This window comes from Astatotilapia calliptera, chromosome 9 (assembly GCF_900246225.1).
Source record: "Astatotilapia calliptera chromosome 9, fAstCal1.2, whole genome shotgun sequence".
Taxonomy (NCBI): Eukaryota; Metazoa; Chordata; class Actinopteri; order Cichliformes; family Cichlidae; genus Astatotilapia; species Astatotilapia calliptera.
The window spans coordinates 29,560,030-29,579,916 of NC_039310.1; the positions used below are offsets into that span (position 1 = coordinate 29,560,030).

The window sequence follows — 19,887 nt, forward strand, 5'->3', positions numbered from 1 at the left end:
GTATGTATTGCAGCTGCGAAGACGAACGTACGTTCTCCTGCTAGGTTACAGCTGGTAGGAAGGTGCGTTCAGTGTCTCTTTGTAATTTTAAGTTTCCATGTCAAACGAGATGAAACAGTTATTTCTGGATGCGCACTTATTTGCTGAGATTAACAATGTGTTTTTGTAAACCACGTGATGATTTAAGTCATTTAATCTTTACAGAACATGTGAGCGAGGCTAATAGAGCAATATTTTTATGTTTAGTAAACTGACGTTTCTAAATGTAACTGCTTTTATTTTATTAGTTCTGACGAGGACAGCTGAATGATGTTGTTGGTGAGCTTGGATTAAATCATCTCTAAACAAAGAACTTGTCCTCGTGGTGACTGACTTGGGGAGTGGAGGTCAGTGAGCCCATTGTCTCTGCTGGTCCGACTCCAACTACAAAGCCGGCCCGCTCGCCCCCTCCTGAGTCTGAGAGGAGATCCAGAGTAAGTCAGTTATAACTACACTGGTTGCTTAACTTCATCATTTTCTACAGGGTCTCTCTCTCTTAGCTCACTTTGGTTTGATTTCTGCCTTCTGTTTAGCCTCTCTGTTTGTCTGCCTCAGGAACTTAATGTTTTATCATTTGAGTTACACTCTTTGTTTCTCTTCATATGAAGGTGATGTCTGTGGAGTGATCATGACTTCATTAATAATCCTCTGTTTTCCTTTTCCACTTCTCTTCTTTCATATTCTTTCTGACGTCTTTTCTTGTGTAAGCTGCTAACTCTTGTGATGGACATTTCTTTATTTTATGTGTTGATCATATGTTTTGACAATATCACTTTAGTAATATCTATAGTACATTTTGTGCGACTTTGTTCTACATATAGGAAAACATCAAATATGTTATTCCACACACAGATGTGTATTGTGAGTGAGTTGGACTGAAACTCCCAGGCACCATGAGACATGAGGCAGATAGTGAGACTCCTTATCTCCAGGGAGGAGGTGTTGAGATGAAAATATTTGAAGTGCCTCAATTCTATGCTGTATATTAACTAAAATGCCATATAACCATATAGTGCAGTATTAAGTGGACATGGTCATGAAAAATAAAGGCATTAGACTACGTGTCCTTGGGGGGTAGAATGCTGTAGACTCTCACCCACGCTTGCCTGTGAAAAAGTAGATAACAGGGGACCATCTTCTAGTGGAGATGCATTATAACTCACCTATTGGCGCACGTTTTTGCTGACAAATATTGGCGACTGTCAAGCCTTTGAGTTGCCGAGCAGCTGAATAGGGGAATAATGTTGACGCGCCCGCAGTTCAAAACGTATGTCAAAGTTCCAGATTGCAAGCTTCTTTATTTGTTATCAAATCCTTAAAATCCGTAGAAAAACAGTGATCAAAAAACATTCTAAGCTTGAGCGGTCAGCAAAAGTCGACTTCTCCCATCACCCACTCATTCACAAAAATTCCCTCGGGATGTGAACAGGTGATATAGCAATCACTATTACCGGCACCACGTGACCCAAAGCTACGCCTATCCATAACATTCCGGCCCCTAATTATTACATTCTTACAGTAATAATTACACATCCAACACCATAACTCACAACACACACTTCATCACATCACAGACACCCAGTGAGACAACGTAACATACTCAAAAGTCCACCAAAGTTATTTTCTCATTTCTTCTCTTCTTTTCTTCTGTCTGCACACGGTCAGTCATTCATAGGCCAGAGGTTACCAGCACTTAGCCTAAATATAGTCAGTCTGTGATGTACATCTCATAACATTAAAGTCAATTCAAAGTTAGTTATGTCACTCTGTGTCAAAAATGTCATCGTCATGGGTCAGAGGCCTCCTGAAGAAGGCATATCTTTGTGACGGGTCTGCACACATGGCTGGTTGGGGTCTTAATCCAGACCTGACGCACAAGCCCCTTTTCATCTGGTGCAGCTCCGGTGACTCTCCCAATGATCCATGAACCACGAGGTGCAGAATCATCCACTATAAGGACCACATCTCCAGGAACAAAGTTGCATTTAATCCTTCCCCATTTCTGGCGCTGCTGAAGTTGTGGCAAGTACTCTTTAGTCCATCTGTTCCAAAACAGGTCAGATATATATTGAACTTGCCTCCATCGTTTACGTGCGTAGAACAGGCGGAACAGGCCAGGTGGTAAAGACGGGTTGGACTTGAGAAGGAGATGGTTTGGTGTTAATGCTTCCAAATAATTTGGATCAGTGGATTCCAGCGTAATGGGTCTACTGTTGAGGACTGACTCCACTTCACAAAGAGCAGTTTGGAGCCCTTCCTCGTCCAATGTCTTGAACCTCAAAATCCAACCCATCACCCTGATGAGACGAGTCCAGTATGAGGCACGATGGATTAAAAGGGTCAGAGGATGATCATCATCGTGTGCTTGTAAGACCTCGATGGCAGCAGACACCTTAACTTCAGGATCTTCATGTGGAAGTTCTTGCAAGTTTTCTGGGTTCACAGGCCAATTGTTCTCTGGCTGTGTAAGAAATGCAGGACCAGATATCCATTCAGTGTCACGTAAAAAGGTCTCTGCCTTCATACCTCTGGAGGCAAGGTCCGCAGGGTTATGTGTGGTGTTCACATACCTCCATTGGGAGGCACTAGAAGCCTTGAGGATTTCTGACACTCTGTTCGCCACAAAAACACGGAACCTGGAAGTCTCATTGTTTATATATTTCAACACTGCGGTGCTGTCCGTCCAAAAGACAGTTTAGGAGAGGTAGTCTCAACTCCCTCCTCCACATTCTATCCATGCAAACTGCTACCACTGCTGCCGTCAATTCCATGCGAGGGATTGTGACTGGTTTTAAAGGTGCCACCCTGGATTTTCCCATTATGAAGGAACTGTGCATCTGTGAGCGACTGTTGTACAGCAACAGGTAGGTAACGGCCCCATAGCCCTTCTCACTCACTCGCATCTGCAAAGTGGTGCAACTGAGCAGTGGTCGTCTGTCCAAAATCAGAAGGTTTTAAACATCGTCCGATGCTGATGTTGTTCAACAGATGCAATTCTTCTACCCAGCTTTTCCACTCTTGAGCAACTGCTGATGGTATAGCATCATCCCATCCTATCCCCCTCTGGCACAGATCTTGAAGGATTCTCTTGGCTGTGAAGATAACAGGAGCAAGGAACCCCAGAGGGTCATAGAAGGAGCTTACTGTGGATAGGATTGCTCTCCCAGTCAATGGTCTGTTTGGGATGGATATGCAGAACTTATATGCATCTGACTGCAGGCACCACTTCACTCCCAATGCCCGCTCAATAGGTAAAAGGTCACAATCCAGGTCTAGGTCCTTAACTTCATTTGCTCTTTCCTCCTCAGGTATAACTGCCAAAACGCTGCGGCTATTGCTGATCCACTTTGTTAAGTGGAAACCACCCTTGGTGCAAATGTCTCTGAGGTCTGAGTAAAGATTGATGGCTTCTTCTTCAGAGCATATTGAAGCAAGGCAGTCATCCACATAAAAACTATACAGAATGGTGTCAGTCACCTGCTGGCTGAAGTATGCTTTGTTGTCCTCTGCGCATTTCCGCAGGGCGTAGTTAGCACAGCTCAGAGAGGACGTTGCCCCAAACAAATGAACACCCATCCTGTACTCCTGCATGCTCTGATTGTAATCACCACCGGGCCACCAAAGAAACCTCAAAAGGTCAGCATCTTCCTCTGGCACATGCACCTGGTGAAACATAGCCTCGATGTCAGACATCAAAACAATAGGCTCTTTTCTGAACCTCGTCAGTACGCCAACCAAACAGTTTGTTAAGTCAGGACCACTCAGGAGCTGCGCATTAAGAGAGACACCCTGGAATGATGCTGCACAGTCAAAGACGACCCACATCTTCCCCTTGGTAGGATGGTAAACCCCATGGTGAGGGATATACCAAAGCTTCCAATCACTGCGCTCTAATTCTGCGACTGGCACTCTCTTTGCATATCCTTTAGATATGAGATCTGTCATGAAGGCAGTGTAGTCTTTGTGAAAGTCTTTATCTCTGATTAACCTTTTCTTCAAACCTAAGGCTCGTTGCTCAGCGATTGCACGGTTGTCAGGCATTCTTATGTCTCGGTCTTTCAGTGGCAGGGCAATGCTGTAGTGCCAATCCCCCAAAGTCACCGACTTGCTGGCCAATTCCAGGAACTTCAAGTCTTCCTTTGACAGCCCCATCTGTTCATCATCGCTGCTCTCTGGAAAGTCCATCTTGAACTGCTGTTTCCATAGCTTGTCCAGGTTGACAGCAGAAACTCTGTTGGCAGTAACTGTTGCCAAACATCCTGGCCTTCCACAGCATTCTCGATTAAGTGGCCCATTCACTGTCCAGCCAAGCACAGTCCTAATGGCAAAAGGTCCATCACCTACACTCCGGATGACCTCCAAAGGTTCTAGAGCTCTGGGCATATTCATGCCAATCAAAAGCTCCACATTGGCCTTAATTTCTGGCAAATGAACATGCTTCAAATGTGGCCAGTCATCCAGGTCCTGTTGATTTGGGATGTTACCAATATCTACAGGCATTTTATGCTGAGTGAAGAGGTTAGGCATATCACAGTACATGTCACTGTCCAATCCAGCAACTTCAAGTTCAGGTACAATGAAACTGTCCACCACTTTCTCCTGTCCCATGGTGCGCAGGAGAATCTTTGTCCTCCTCCCAGAAAAATTCAGCTTGTCCATAAGACCCACTGTACAAAAGGATGCTGAACTCCCTTGGTCCAGAAAGGCATACGTTTCCACTATTCTTTGACCTCTCTTTGATTTTACTTTAACTGGCACAATGGCAAGCTTACAGTCCTGTTCACCGGCCCCAGTAAGACCACTAGTCTGGATCGTAACAGGAATGTTATCTGCCTCATTATTAGGTTTGACTTCATTCTTCTCTTTGTGGTGGATATGGAGTATACTTGCATGTCAGAGACCACAGATTTTACATGAAAGGCGTTTTCTGCATTCTTTGTTTATGTGCCCAGTATACAAACAGCCAAAACAGATGCTATTCTTTTTAAGAAAAGAAATCTTCTTATTATGAGGTTTCTTATCAAGCAGAGCACATGACTCCAGTGTGTGTCTGCCTTTGCAGAAAAAAAAACAAGCCTTCACAGTGCTGTGACGATCTTGAGCCCCTGTCTGATTCTGTCTCTCAACATCAGAGACTGTTGTGGCAAAGCTACTTCCTTTAGCTCTTAGATGTGGAGAACGTTTCCCTCCATTGCTGCCCTTGGCTGTTAGATGTGTTGCTGGAATGTCACATAGATTTCCAAAGACAGGATCTGTTGGAATTTTAACTTGACGCTCAAGGAAGGAAACAATGTCAATGAATGCGGCTCTGCGATGTTGCCTCTCCTGAATGTCACATGGTACTGTTCGCCATTTGTCTTTTAACTTATATGGCAGTCTTCTAATCACAGCAAGCATATTGGCAGGTGTATTTAATTCAGAGAGATCATTAATCTCTTCCATTGCATTGCAGCATCCACGTAAGAACAAACAATATGCCTGAAGAGCTTTTCCATCTTCCGATCTAATCAGTGACCATGAGTGAACTTTGTTCAAACAAGCAGATGCAATCACATGTCCATTCCCAAAGTGCTCATACAGCAGAGTCTTTGCCTTTACATATCCAGCACTTCCAGACATATGTTGACAGCTTTTAACAAGTTCATTGGGCTGCCCCTTGGTGTACTTTGCAAGATAATGCAGGCAGTCGCCAGCATCGCCATTCTTTGCTTCTATGACCTGTTCAAACGAGCGCATAAAAGCCTGAAAATGTAAAGGGTCACCATCAAAGGTTTGAATCTCCCTTTTGGGCAGTGAAGAAAGACTTTGCTGATAGACCAACATACAAGTTAATTCATTTTGTTTTTCCATAATGGACAAGATTTTCATTGGCTACTGGATGAGCAGCTTGTGGCTTAGGCAAAGGTGGAATTGATCCAAAAGCGTCAGAAGGCCCATAAGAGCTGGTGCAGGCCTTTCCCTTTTCATATTCTGTTGCACTGTTTTTACTTGAAGCTCTGCATTCCCAGTGATTGCATTTCCTTTTGTAAGCGTCTGTGGAACAAAAGTCTCTGCATCCGCATTAAGAATTTCAAGGCCATTTTCCCTTTGTTTTAAAATATGATTCCATTCCATTAGATTTCCGTGAAGTGACGCTCCGCATAGTGGATCCAGTTCTTAGCACGTTCACCTTTGCAACAGTTGCAGCTATATCTGCTTCAAGCTGAAGTTGTTCTTTCTCCTCAGTTCCTCTTGTTCTTCAAGAGAGTGTTTTTCTTTCAGCACATGTTGATGTGCGAGCAAGGCGGCCATTTCAGCTTCTGCCCTGAGACGTGCAGATGAAGTAGATGATACTCTTGAGCTTGACCTACTGCCTTTATTTGACACACTGTCGGATGGCGACACTTTATCATTAACATCATTCTGGGGATTAAGAGATGATTGAGGTTCTTTTCAGAATAGAATAGAATAGCCTTTATTGTCATTATACAGAGTACAACAAAATTGGAGTGCCACTCCCTTGGTGCAAGTTTCAATAATAAATATAAATGTAAAATATAAAAAGTACGAAAAAAAAAAACAATCGTAAGTACTCAAACAATAGTATGTACAATATATACAGGATAGCAGCATTAATATAATGACAGCATGAATAGCAGCATAATATAATGACAGTGACTGTATGGAATAGCTAAGGTTCAATTGTTTTTGTGCTTATTTACTACGGTGATAGCTCTGGGAAAGAAGCTATCCCTGAATCTGTTTGTCCTGGTTTTATGTGACCTGTACCGTCGGCCTGACGGTAATAGTTCAAACAGTTGGTTGCTGGGGTGAGAGTGATCCTTGATGATATTGCCAGCTCTGCTGAGGTACCGAGAGTTTGCAGTGACCTCCAGGCTGGGCAGAGAGCAGCCAGTGATCTTCTGGGCTGTGTTGATGACCCTCTGCAGTACTTTCCTGTCCGCAGCTGAGCATCCTGCATACCATGATGTTATGCCGTACGTTAGGACGCTCTCTATGGTGGCTCTGTAAAATGTCACCAGCAGCCTCTCCTCCAGGTTGTTCCTCCTGAGCACTTTCAGATAGTGGAGACGCTGCTGGGCCTTTTTAACCACCGCTGTGGTATTTGCAGTCCAGGAGAGGTCATCAGAGATGTGCACGCCCAGAAACCTCATGGAGTGTACCCTCTCCACACAGTTCCCGTGGATGTAGAGTGGGGCCGGGTCTGCTCTGTCCTTCCTGAAGTCCAAGATAAGTTCTTTAGTTTTCGTGGTGTTCAGTTGGAGGTTGTTAACTGAACACCACTCAGTCAGTCTGTTGACCTCATCTCTGTAGTCCGACTCATCCCCCCTTGAGATGAGTCCAAGCACAGTGGTGTCATCCGCGAACTTTATGATGGTGTTTGAGAGATGGGTAGGGGAGCAGTCGGATGTGTAGAGCATAAACAAGAGGGGACTCAAAACACATCCTTGTGGAGACCCGGTGCTGAGTGTGATGGTGCTGGTGGGGGCCGAGTCTGACAGACTGTGGTCTATTTGTCAGGAAGTCCTTGATCCAGAGGCAGATGGGGGTGGAGAGTCCCAGGTGAGACAGTTTCTGGACCAGGATCTCCGGGATGATATGATTGAATGCTGAGCTGAAGTCCAGGAAGAGCATTCTCACATAGCTTCCTCTGTGCTCCAGGTGACTCAGCGCAGTGTGGAGCGCTATGGTGATAGCGTCCTCGGTGGATCGATTTGTCCTCTAGGCAAATTGGTGGGGGTCCAGAGTGGGAGGCAGACTGGCCCTGATGTGCTGACAGACCAGTCTCTCAAAGCACTTCATCACTACAGGCATAAGTGTAACAGGCCTGTAGTCATTTGGGCTGGCCACAGCTGTCTTCTTGGCGATGGGGATGATGGTGGAGGTTTTGAGGCAGGGCGGGATGGTGTTTGATGACAAGGAAAGGTTGAAGATTTTAGTGAAGACTCCGGTCAGTTCGTCAGCACATGCTCTGAGAACCTTTCCATGTATTCCATCAGGACCTGCCGCCTTCCTGGGATTCACTGACCTTAGAACACACCTCACTTGATGCTCCCTGAGTGTTAGTGTGCCAGTGCTGGGGGCGGGTGGAAGTGGTGTGGCAGCTGGGGGCCTGGTCGTCTCAAAGCGGGCGAAGAAACGGTTTAGATCCTCAGCCAGCGAGGCATCAGTCCTAGATGTCGCCTGGTTATTGCTTCTGTAGTTGGTAATGTGATTGATCCCCTGCCACATTTTTCTGGGGTCGTTGTCAGCAAAGTGATCTTCAATCCTCCTCCTATAGGCAGCCTTAGCTTTTCTGATTCCTCTACTCCTGTCTGCCCTGGCCGCCCTATATGCAGCCCTGTCCCCTGACTTGAAGGCAGTGTTGCGGCTTTTTAGGAGGGATTGCACTTCGCTATTCATCCAGGGTTTTTGATTTGGAAACACCCTGACCCTTTTGTTGACGGTGACATTGTCAACACAGTTCCTGATGTACGAGAGTACAGTGTCCGTGTACTCCTGGAGGTTGTGGCTGCAGAATAAATCCCATACAGTTGTTGAGAAGCAGTCCTGCAGTTGAGAAAGGGCTCCTTCAGGCCAGGTTTTTATTGTCTTTGTCTGGGGCTTTATTTTTCTCAGCAGGGGGGTGTAGGTGGGGGTGAGGGACATGCAGAGGTGGTCAGATCCAGCCAGGTGGGGGAGGGGTGTCGCTCTGAAAGCATGCCTGATGTTTGAATAGAGATTGAAAATGTGACGTCATTCAGGGGTAAAACCGTAAAGAATTCTGGGAACTCGTGGCAAGAGGTACTAGCGCACGCAGGCTTTCAATTGAAATCGGTTATACAGCGATAAAAAGAAACACAAAAAATGGCAAGAAGCTGTTGTATTATTAACTGCAATAGCCGGTCGCATGACAGCCACGGAAAGCCGACGGGTAAAGAGATCGGTTGTTATCGGATTACGTCGTTGAAGAGAAATTGTTCGAGCCATGTTTCCGAAGTAACAAAGAGGCGACTGGATTGCAGCCATTCAAAGACCAAATATAACGTCCCAGAACACTCCAGCTCACAGGTTAGTCTGCTCCAAGCATTTCCACAAAGGTCAGTCTGCTGTTGTAGTTAATGCGTCATTTTTCTTAACATAATTAGTGATATAGGTTACAAGCAAGTCTGGCGCTGAACAGAAATTATCGCGCTATGCTCCTTTGTTTATTGTGCATAAATAGTGAATTGTCCTGACACAATATTGCGTTTCGCTTCTGTTATTACCATGGTACATTGACAAAAACATATACTTTTATTCACAGGATAAAACAGTTGTTTTGTATCACTAATTGCCCAGTACAATTACAGCATACAATATTTGTCACTGCTACATTTCTGTGATGCGTACCAGAAATTATTTCCACTACTAATTAATTATTGTTGAGCTCAAAGGTCCTATTAATAAACTGTTAACGAATGTGTATTTATGAAGACGATTTGTAAGACTGGTAAACTTATGATACGTACGATGGTCTTTCGTTCTACACGGTGCATTTCAAGGTCCTGCACCCATCCGTCGGTAAACTGTACCTGGGCTTGTTGCAGTGACCTGAAGTTACCGTATTTTCACGACCATAAGGCGCACTTAAAAGTCTTAGATTTTCTTCAAAAAGTGCGGCGCGCCCTATAGCGCGGTGCGCCCTATGTGTTGTAAGGAGGACGTAGTAGAGAACACCATGAGAACGTTAAAGGGTGAAGTGTGGGCGTTGATCGTATATACCGGGACAATCGCACATACCTGTATAAAAGAACAGGTATGTGCATTATGCAGGACATCGTTGTTTTAACAACCCTGAAAATGGCAAAGAGACACGCTTACGAAGCACAGTTTAAACTGAAGGCAATCAGCTACGCGGAGGAACATGGAAATCGAGCAGCGGCGAGAGAATTTAAGATTAACGAATCGATGGTTCGCAAATGGAGGAAGCTGGAAAACAAACTCCGGCAGGTCAAGAAAACGCAGCTGAGTTTCCGCGGACATAAGGCGAGGTGGCCCGAGTTGGAGGAAAGACTCGAGCGGTGGATCATCGAGCAAAGAGCGAGCGGGAGAAGCGTTTCGACGGTCACCATTCGGCTAAAAGCAGTTTCACTAGCTGAAGAGATGAACATTGAACATTTCCAAGGAGGTCCGTCTTGGTGCTTTCGTTTTATGAAACGGTGCCATTTTTCCATCCGGACCAGGACTACGGTAGCGCAGCAACTTCCAGCGGATTATAAGGAAAAGCTGGCCATCTTCCGCTCCTACTGCAGCAAACACATCGGCAACAAAAACATCCAGCCCAGCCACATCACAAACATGGACGAGGTCCCGCTCACTTTTGACATCCCGGTGAGTCACACTGTGGAGAAGAAGGGGACCAGCACGGTAGCGATACGCACAACGGGTATGAAAAGTCTTCTTTTACTGTTGTGCTTGGCTGCCATGCTAATGGACAGAAACTGCCGCCTATGGTGATTTTTAAGCGAAAGACTTTGCCTAAAGAGAAGTTTCCAGCAGGAATCATCATTAAGGCAAATGAAAAGGGCTGGATGGATGAGGAAATGATGAAAGACTGGCTGAGGGAGGTGTATGTAAGGAGACCAGGTGGTTTTTTCCACGCAGTTTCACTAAGAGTGGAAGGCAGCGCCGGGCGAGTTACGCCACAATTTGCCAATGGATTGTAGATGCTTGGGCTAACATGTCTGCTGGCACTGTTGTTCGAGCTTTCGCAAAAGCCGGCATCGTTTCCGAGGAGCCGCACGGCACGGAAAGTGACTCTGACAGTGAAGACAGTGAACCTGGCATGTTTGATGGAGATTTAGCGCAGCAGTTCAATTCAGACACAGAGGATGAGGACTTCGATGGGTTTGATTGATGATAAAAATGTGAGTACCAAACTTTGTTTTGCTCCTGCTTTATTTTTAAATACGCACACTTGTATGCTTGTGTGTTGTTGATGATGACGATTATTGGTAATAAAAGTGTGAGTACCAAACTCAGTTTTGCTCCTGCTTTATTTTTAAATATGCACACTTGTATGCTTGTGTGTTGTTGATGATGACGATTATTGGTAATAAAAGTGTGAGTACCAAACTCAGTTTTGCTCCTGCTTTATTTTTAAATATGCACACTTGTATGCTTGTGTGTTGTTGATGATGACGATTACCGGCAATAGAAATGTGAGTAAGGTACCGAATTCAGGTTTGCTCCCGCTTTATTTTTAAATACGCATACGGTACTTGTATGCGCCCTATGGTCCAGTGCGCCTTATGTGTGTGTTAAATACAGTAAGGGCACACATAACTGAGACTGCGCCTTTTAGCACAGTGCGCCTTATGGTCGTGAAAATACGGTACTAAACTTCACGAGTGTATGCACTCACTCCAAGAACCGTATAATTATAAATATGAGCATGGTGAAAGTTGGGCAGCATGCTAACGTATTTTGTCCCTCTGTGTGCTCGTAAGGGTCTAACCCTTTCACTGGTTTGATTTTTTTCCTCGTATCTTTTCTTTGACTTTTCATCAAGTCTGTCTTTGTACGGACCGGGATTGTTCTCCTTCGTTTTGTACATACCTTTTTGGGGGGCAAAGAAAAAGCAAGAATTTATTGGAACCGAAGAATGAACGTTTTGCGGTGCTGCAAATGCTTGCATTTGATGCGGTACTTGGATTGTTTTGCCACGAGTTCCCGGCATGCAATGCGCGAAAGTCACGTGGTCTGTCAATCTCTATAGACATGGTCCAAAGTGGGTTCTCCTCTCGTAGCAAAGTCCACAAACTGGGCAAATTTAGGAAGCACAGTCTTTAGGCACGCTTTGTTAAAGTCGCCGGCGACAATAAAAACCCCATCGGGGTGGGCAAGCTGTTGTTTGTTTATGGTGTAGAGCAAGAGGCAAAGAGCCGTGCTAATGTTAGCATCCGGCGGTATATAAACAGCTATCACAATGACTACTCTAAACTCCCTCGGGATGTAAAAAGGTCTGTACGAGACTGCCAGAACCTCCAAATCAGGAGAGCAGTGTGTGTGAATGATCCTGCTGTTACAACACCACTCGTTATGCACGTAAACACATAGCCCCCCTCCTCTGCTTTTACCTGAGTTGCTGTTTCTGTCATGCCGGTGTAACGTGCGGCCTGCTAACTCGACTGCAGCGTCGGGAATCAGCGGGTGAAGCCACGTCTCCGTAATAAAGAATAATGCTGCAGTTACGTGCAAAGCTCGTGGTGGCTATCTGTAGCTCCAATTTGTGGGTGATGGATCTGGCGTTCGATAGGAAAAGGCTCGGAAGTGCTGGCCGGTGTGGATGTTTGCGTAGCCTAGCGTCTGAGCCCGACCGGCATCCCCTCTTCTTTCTTTCCCTCCGTCGCCTTCTACGCTTGCTGGGCGGGCAGACCATCCACGGTGACCCCGGCGGTCTCGCTATCTCCTCCAGGATGTTTTGTGTTCGCTGATAGTCGCCAGAAACAGACAAACTATATTTAAAACCTAGGTCAATTAGGTTCTGGCGACTGTAAGAGATGGCGGCGTTGCAAACATTAAAAAATATCCACATTAAAAGTAAAAATGAGCACCAAACTGGAGAGCTGCACCCGTGCGCCGCCATCTTGATTTTCCAATGTGTTCTCGCACCTCCACTTCTCCTCCCAGGGAAGTTTCCTGTGACTGTGCTTTGTCAGATGATGGCCTCCCCGAACGTTTCAGAAAGCCATATCTTAACATCCTCCATAAACCCTTTATTGTATTTAGCGATGCTTGAGAACCATGTATTTTGTTTATCTTTCTCATCAAATGAGATTAGAGAAAGTAAAGATTCATGCAATGCACTGGCATCCTTAAACAGGTGTGTTAACTCATCAAACTGTTTTTTGACTTGTGAATGATTTTTATCACCTTTCATTAGCTCTTTAAGTGCCATAATAACACTTTTTATTTTGTTTACATGCCTTTTCCGATCTGTTTGGATGGTTTCAATTTTGTTTGCAAGAGCTTTCTCAGTGAGGGAAATTAATCTTTTATCCTTTTCAGTTTTTCCAACAACAGATGCAGCCTGCGATCCAGTCATTTTAAGCATTCAACATAAGCAGCATGCCAAAATCCAAAACAAAGGCAACAGCGATTCCTTCAAACTCAGTTGAATGCCTGCAGAGCCACAGCACACACACACACACCAAATCCAACAGCAAACGTAGCGGTGGGCGTGTCACGAAAACATCTTCGTATGGTCAGAATCCAAACTGCGTTCAAACAAACAACACGCAGCACAATAACACAGTTTACATACCACCGTCGTCTTCTCCTTATCTGTCAGACTAGCCGATTTTATGGGTGTAGTGGCGATGGCGTGTGGGCTCGCGTCGGCGTTTATTCAGCGCTGATTGCAGGAGGCTCCATTGCCGTCGCACGTTTTTGCTGACAAATATTGGCGACTGTCAAGCCTTTGAGTTGCCGAGCAGCTGAATAGGGGAATAATGTTGACGCGCCCGCAGTTCAAAACGTATGTCAAAGTTCCAGATTAAAAACTTCTTTGTTTGTTATCAAATCCTTAAAATCTGTAGAAAAACAGTGATCAAAAAAACATTCTAAGCTTGAGCGGTCAGCAATGGTCGACTTCCTCCATCACCCACTCATTCACAAAAATTCCCTCGGGATGTGAACAGGTGATCTAGCAATCACTATTACTATTACCGGCACCACGTGACCCAAAGCTACACCTATCCACAACATCACCTGTGCATTATAATAAAAGGTTGTGGAGTATACCAGGCCCAAGCGCACACACACACACGCAGATCCGTATTGCCAAGGACCACATTTATTGATATTTACACAGCAGACAATAGTGTGACGCATGCACCAGTTTATTGTATTTCCAGACTTGCTTTCGGCACAATTTACAGTGCACGCTACTCTGTTTTTTGTCAGACTTGAAATAGCCGAAATACCTTCACACTACGGAACTTCTATGGCTCTTCCGTTTGACAATCTCTCCGGCATTGGAACCATCATCTGTTTTCTCTTCGGTCACGCTCGGTTGACTTTTCTAGTTGGCACACTCATTTCCTCCATTACGCGCTGGCTCCATTACCCGCTGGCTGCTTCCCAAACAAACACACGTGCGGCTTGGCACGTGTGCTGTAAGTAACAAGTCACGCGACGTGACGCTGCGGCTGTGATTGGTTCGGCTCTGTGCTACTTAATTTGGATTGGCTGACCTTTTTTTTTTTTTTTTTTTTTTTTTTTTTTTTAAGAGGACAAGAGCGGCGAGGTCTATCGCGATAGCTTAATTTCTCTATCGAGTAAAAGTTATATCGCGATACATATCGTTATCGTTCTATCGCCCAGCTCTAAGTCAACGTCCCCGACTCGCCGTGTGACCACAAAGGGTCCTTGCCACTTGGCGAGCAACTTCGAGCTGGAAGAAGGGAGTAATACAAGCACTTTGTCTCCCGGTGAAAATTGCCTAAGTCTAGCCCCTCTGTCATACAGGCGTTGCTGACGCTGCTGAGCCTGGAGCAAATTCTCCCATGACAACCTCCCCAAAGTGTGGAGTTTTGCTCTCAGGTCTAACACGTACTGAATCTCATTCTTGGCGGGGCTCGGACCGTCCTCCCAGCTTTCTTTAATCAGGTCGAGCACCCCACGTGGCCTCCTGCCGAACAGCAGTTCAAAGGGAGAAAATCCCGTAGAGGCCTGGGGCACCTCCCGCACTGCGAATAACAGAGGGTCTAGCCAGTGATCCCAATTGCGTTCATCCTCGTTAATGAACTTACGAATCATGGACTTTAAGGTCTTATTCAGCCGCTCCACCAGCCCGTCCGTCTGAGGGTGGTAGACGCTGGTCCGAATAGATTTAATGCCCAGTAATTCGTATAGTTCCCGCAGTGTACGAGACATAAACGACATGCCCTGGTCAGTCAGTATCTCTTTCGGGATTCCGACTCGGGAGATGACCTGAAACAGTGCCTGCGCCACACTCTTTGCAGAGATGGTGCGCAGCGGGACTGCTTCCGGGTACCGCGTTGCATAATCCACCAGGACTAACACAAAGCGGTAGCCGCGTGCACTCCGGTGAAACGGCCCGATGAGGTCCATGCCAATGCGCTCGAACGGGACCTCTATGAGTGGAAGCGAACGCAAAGGCGCTTTTGGTATGGCCGGCAGATTAACAAGTTGGCAGTCCGGGCAGGACGCGCACCAGCGGCGCACATCCGCTCGGATGCCCGGCCAATAAAATCGGGCCGTTATTCGCTCCAGAGTTTTTTCGTATCCCATATGCCCTGCCATGGGGTTATAATGAGCCGCCTGGAAAATCGTTTCCCGGCGGCCCTGCGGCACCAACAGCTGGGTGTGCATCACCTCCGTGCGAGCGTCACGACTCACTCGGTATAACCTATCTTTCGACAAAATGAAGCGTGGGTAGGTCCGCACGGCTTCAGGGCGCACCACGTGACCATCAATCTCAATCACTTGGTCAAAGGCTGAGCGTAGGGTATCGTCACGAGACTGCTCCAGTGGGAAATCACCCGTGGGGGGAACTTCCGGAGCCGGCGGGACTACCTGTGAAGGACTCGCCGTCTCCCCCTCCCCAGAGTCAGTGTCGGACAACCCCGCGTCATCACTGAGCGCCGCGCAGACACTACATGCTACTAGCGGTCGTGACCGCACCCCCGCGTGCTGTCCCAACAGATGACAAAACCCCGGCCAATTTGTGCCCAGAATTAGGGGATGCGACAGGCGCGGGCTAACCGCAGCCGTTATTCTATGCGTTTTACCCTTATACTTCAATAACAGCGGCACTATGGGATACCTGTGAACATCACCATGCACACACCTCACCTCCACCCATTCTGCCTCCAGCAATGCCCCGGGGCGAACCAAACTTTGGTGCACGAGGGTCTGCGTGCAGCCTGTGTCCACCAAAGCATGGCGTATACCCCCTCGAGTCCTTACCGGAATGCTGTATGTCCCTCCCGGACCGGGAGAGGGCGCTGGAGCACCGGCAACGCGGAACACCTGCCCCACCTCCATCAGAGGACAGTCCCTCCTCAGGTGTCCCGGCTGTCCGCACTTCCAGCACTCCTGCCCCGGCGTCTGTGCTGCTCTCCGTGGCTCAGGGGCAGCGCTGCTTAGGTCCGGTCCCTGGGAAGGCACAAACGCAGCAAAAGGATTAGTAGGGCTCAACGGCAGCGTCCGCTCTGCCTGCCCTGGCACAGGCATCCGGCGCCTCGGTGCCGGCACCGGGGCTTGTCTGTTCGGCCTCCGGCCGCTGTCCCGGGGCTCCCCCGCTCTAGCGGCAAGGTGGTCCTCCGCCAACGTCACCGCCACCTCCAGACTCGCGGGACGGTGGCACCTGACCCATCTCGCCGTCTCTGCAGGCAGCCCCTCCACAAACTGCTCCAGCACCACTTTGCCCACCAGCAGCGTCTCGCCTTCTGACGATCCCGGCTGCAGCCAGCCTACGGCCGCGTCATGCAGCTTCCGGGCCCAAGCAAACGGCCGATCCGCCACGGCCAGCCGACAGGCCCGGAATCGCCGGCGATGATCTTCAGCGGTGAGCCCCAACCTGTCCACCACCGCCCGGCTCACGTCCTGGAAGCTGCCCCTCGAAGCCGGTGGCAGACCCAGGGCCGCCGTCCGAGCCTCCCCTGACAACAGAGGCAGCAAACGCGGAGCCCACTCCGCCTGCGGCCACTGGCAGGCCTCCGCCGTGGCATGAAAAGTCTCCAGAAAAACCTGGGGGTCGTCCCCGTCCCCCATCCGGGGCACCGCCACCGACAGCGGTGGGGGCTTCGGCGGGTCGTGGCTGGTCGTGGCTCATCTTTGCCATCTCCGCCAGCATCTGCGCCAAATACTGCAAAGGCTGGGCGGGCGGCGCAGCCTGCGGGTCGGACATCCCCACACCGGCAGGCTCCTGGGTTTCGGCACCACTTGTGGAGTATACCAGGCCCAAGCACACACACACGCAGATCCGTATTGCCAAGAACCACATTTATTGATATTTACACAGCAGACAATATGACGCACAGACTGACAGCTCTCGATCCCAGCTGATGTGTGTCTCTTTTCCCTTAGCGCTCCTCCACTCCTCTCCGCCTCACTATATAAAGGGAAGGAAAACCACCATCAGTCCAAAAACGCCATCAGCTGTTCTTACCAGCACCGCCCCGTCGAGCTCACTGCACCACTCCTCCCCTGCAGCCGCGCCCCGGACCACACCTCCGCCACAAAGGTGTTGATTGCAGCTGACAGTGTCTGCAGACTTTGATAACTGTGTGTCACCCTCGTGGTTAATCAGAGGGAAATCTGAGTCAGTGTGGATTTGGTTGTACAGCTCTCACACATACAACCTGAACTGCACATTGTAAGTGTGATGTTCTTCAAATTTGAACAAAGTAAAAACTAAAAAACTTTGAAGTCACACAAGCCAAAATTTTATTCACAATCTTGAACTTTTACTACTTTTATCCCCAAAATGAGCTCACTTCGAATGTTTACCACAGCATAGCGTCCCCAGGCACCTGAGACGTTTGGCAGATGGTGAAACTGTTTATCTTTGTGAGGTAAGAGGGGGCACTTGTGGATGAGCTGAAGGTATAGACCTGATGTCACTGTTTGGGTTCTTTGTCATTACAGGAGAAAGAAGTGAAAGCAGGCCGAAACCTCAGCACATGGATGACATCAACCAAAAACATCCAGCACCAGAAAGTAAAGATGAGCCAGCGGCGATCCCTGTGGAAAAGACTTTTCCTGCTATGAAGCAGCCCAGAAGACGCAAGCGCGCCAACGGGGAGGAGAGAAGCTTGAGCTGTGACCAGTGTGGAAAGACCTTTACTCTGATTGGTAGCTTAAAATCACATCAGCTGATCCACACCGGTGTGAAACCATTCAGCTGTGATCAGTGTGGAAAGACCTTTACTCTAAGATGCAACTTAAAATCACATCAGCTGATCCACACCGGTGTGAAACCATTCAGCTGTGATCAGTGTGGAAAGTCTTTTACTCAGATTGGTCACTTAAAAGCACATCAGCTGATCCACACAGGGGTGAAACCATTCAGCTGTGATCAATGTGGGAAGACCTTTACTCATAGATGGAGCTTAAAATTACATCAGGTCATCCACACTGAAGTTAAAGCTTTCAGCTGTGATCTGTGTGGAAAGTCTTTTACTCAGATTGGTCACTTAAAATCACATCAGCTGATCCACACAGGGGTGAAACCATTCAGCTGTGATCAATGTGGGAAGACCTTTACTCATAGAGCCAGCTTAAAAAGACATCAGCTGATCCACACCGGTGTGAAACCATTCAGCTGTGATCAGTGTGGAAAGTCTTTTACTCTAAAAACTCACTTTAACAGACATTATATGATCCATGTTGGAGGTAAATCATTTGTCTGTGATCTGTGTGGAAATTCTTTTACTGGGATTAGTAGGTTAAAAATGCATCAGCTCATCCACTCTGGAGTTAAATCATTTGTATGTGGTGACTGTGGAAAGGCTTTTACTCACATGACTGGCTTAAAATCACATCAGCGCACCCACTCTGGAGTTAAATCATTTGTATGTGGTGACTGTGGAAAAGCTTTTACTCGTATGACTTGCTTAAAATCACATCAGCGCACCCACTCTGGAGTTAAATCATTTGTATGTGGTGACTGTGGAAAGGCTTTCATCCATTACAAAAGTCTATTGAGCCATCAAAAGACCCACAAAGTGTCCTCCTGTGAGAAAAGTGGCAGACCAATGGGACATTACCCTGACAGGGTTCATTTGAACACAGTGGGAGAAACGGGGGTTCTGAACAAAAGTTCTTCTGGATGCTGCGTCAAACTTAAAAAGCTTGAGATCAGGCTTCACAGAATTCAGCTTTAATTTCCTGAGAAAGTCAGAGCTTCACTGTCTTTGTAGATCTAGTGAAAACATGAAAGGGTGCAAAAAGAGGCACTGTGGTACTGCATGATGAAGTCAGAAGTGACAGAGAAGTATGTGAGCGTGGTTCAGGACATGTTTGTGTGGTAGCAGTGACTACCACACATACTTGGGTTGAAGGTGGGGGCAGGATTACATCAATTCTGAGCCCCTTCTTCCTTTTTCAAAGAGAGGGCAATACTCAGGAAAGGATGATGACAATAGAGCTGCAAGACAGGATGGAAAGAAAAAGAGTTTAAGAGAAGATCATGAATGTTGTGAAGCGATCGAGCCGCGATTACAAAATCTTAGCTTATGGAGTTAGTTATCCCAACACAAGTTTAGCGAGTTTAACTTCACTGGCTGTGTCCACAAACAGCATGCAGAGCAAACATTACTCCCATCATCTGATCACAAGAAAAGCAAAATGTCAGAAGAGTTCACCTTCTGGGTCAAACTGTCAGACCTGTTACTGTTTATTTGGCTGTTCATTGTGAGGTAATTATCAGTGTCAGTGCTGCGCCACTTCTGTTGTAACTCACAGGAAATGTGTTTTAAATGGGCTCTATTGTCTTACAATATTGTGTGAGTCTGTTTTGCTCCAGCAGCTCACAACCGTTCCTGCAATTTTTAATGTTACAGTAAAAAAAAGTAAATTCATAAATTTGTGTCATTTTAAACAGGCAGTATGTGGAAAATTACACGTGGGTAAGAATATATTTAATGTTTTCAGTGGTCTGTTTTCTTACAGGATGTGAGTGTGTTTTGCTCCATGAAGACACAAACCTTCATTTTTTGTTATGTTGCAGTAAAAATATTTTTATTGTAAGTCATATATTTTCGTCATTTTATCCAGGCAGGATGTAAAAGATTAACTGAATCATATGAAAAATAAAATGTAGAAAGATGTGACGTATCTTTCAGGTTTTTTTTT

At 46.8% G+C, this 19,887-nt stretch overlaps 2 protein-coding genes across 2 annotated transcripts in view; both read left to right on the plus strand.

Annotated features, from left to right (window-relative positions):
- LOC113029487 (gastrula zinc finger protein XlCGF8.2DB-like) overlaps positions 1-19,887 on the plus strand; it is a 62,808-nt gene that overhangs the window by 262 nt on the left and 42,659 nt on the right. The window lies entirely within an intron of this gene.
- LOC113029473 (zinc finger protein OZF-like) lies at positions 10-19,633 on the plus strand. The gene is made up of 3 exons (XM_026180358.1): positions 10-62; positions 288-473; positions 17,680-19,633. The coding sequence occupies exon 3, from the start codon at positions 17,715-17,717 to the stop codon at positions 18,915-18,917; it is 1,203 nt and encodes a 400-aa protein (XP_026036143.1). The 5' UTR covers positions 10-62; positions 288-473; positions 17,680-17,714; the 3' UTR covers positions 18,918-19,633.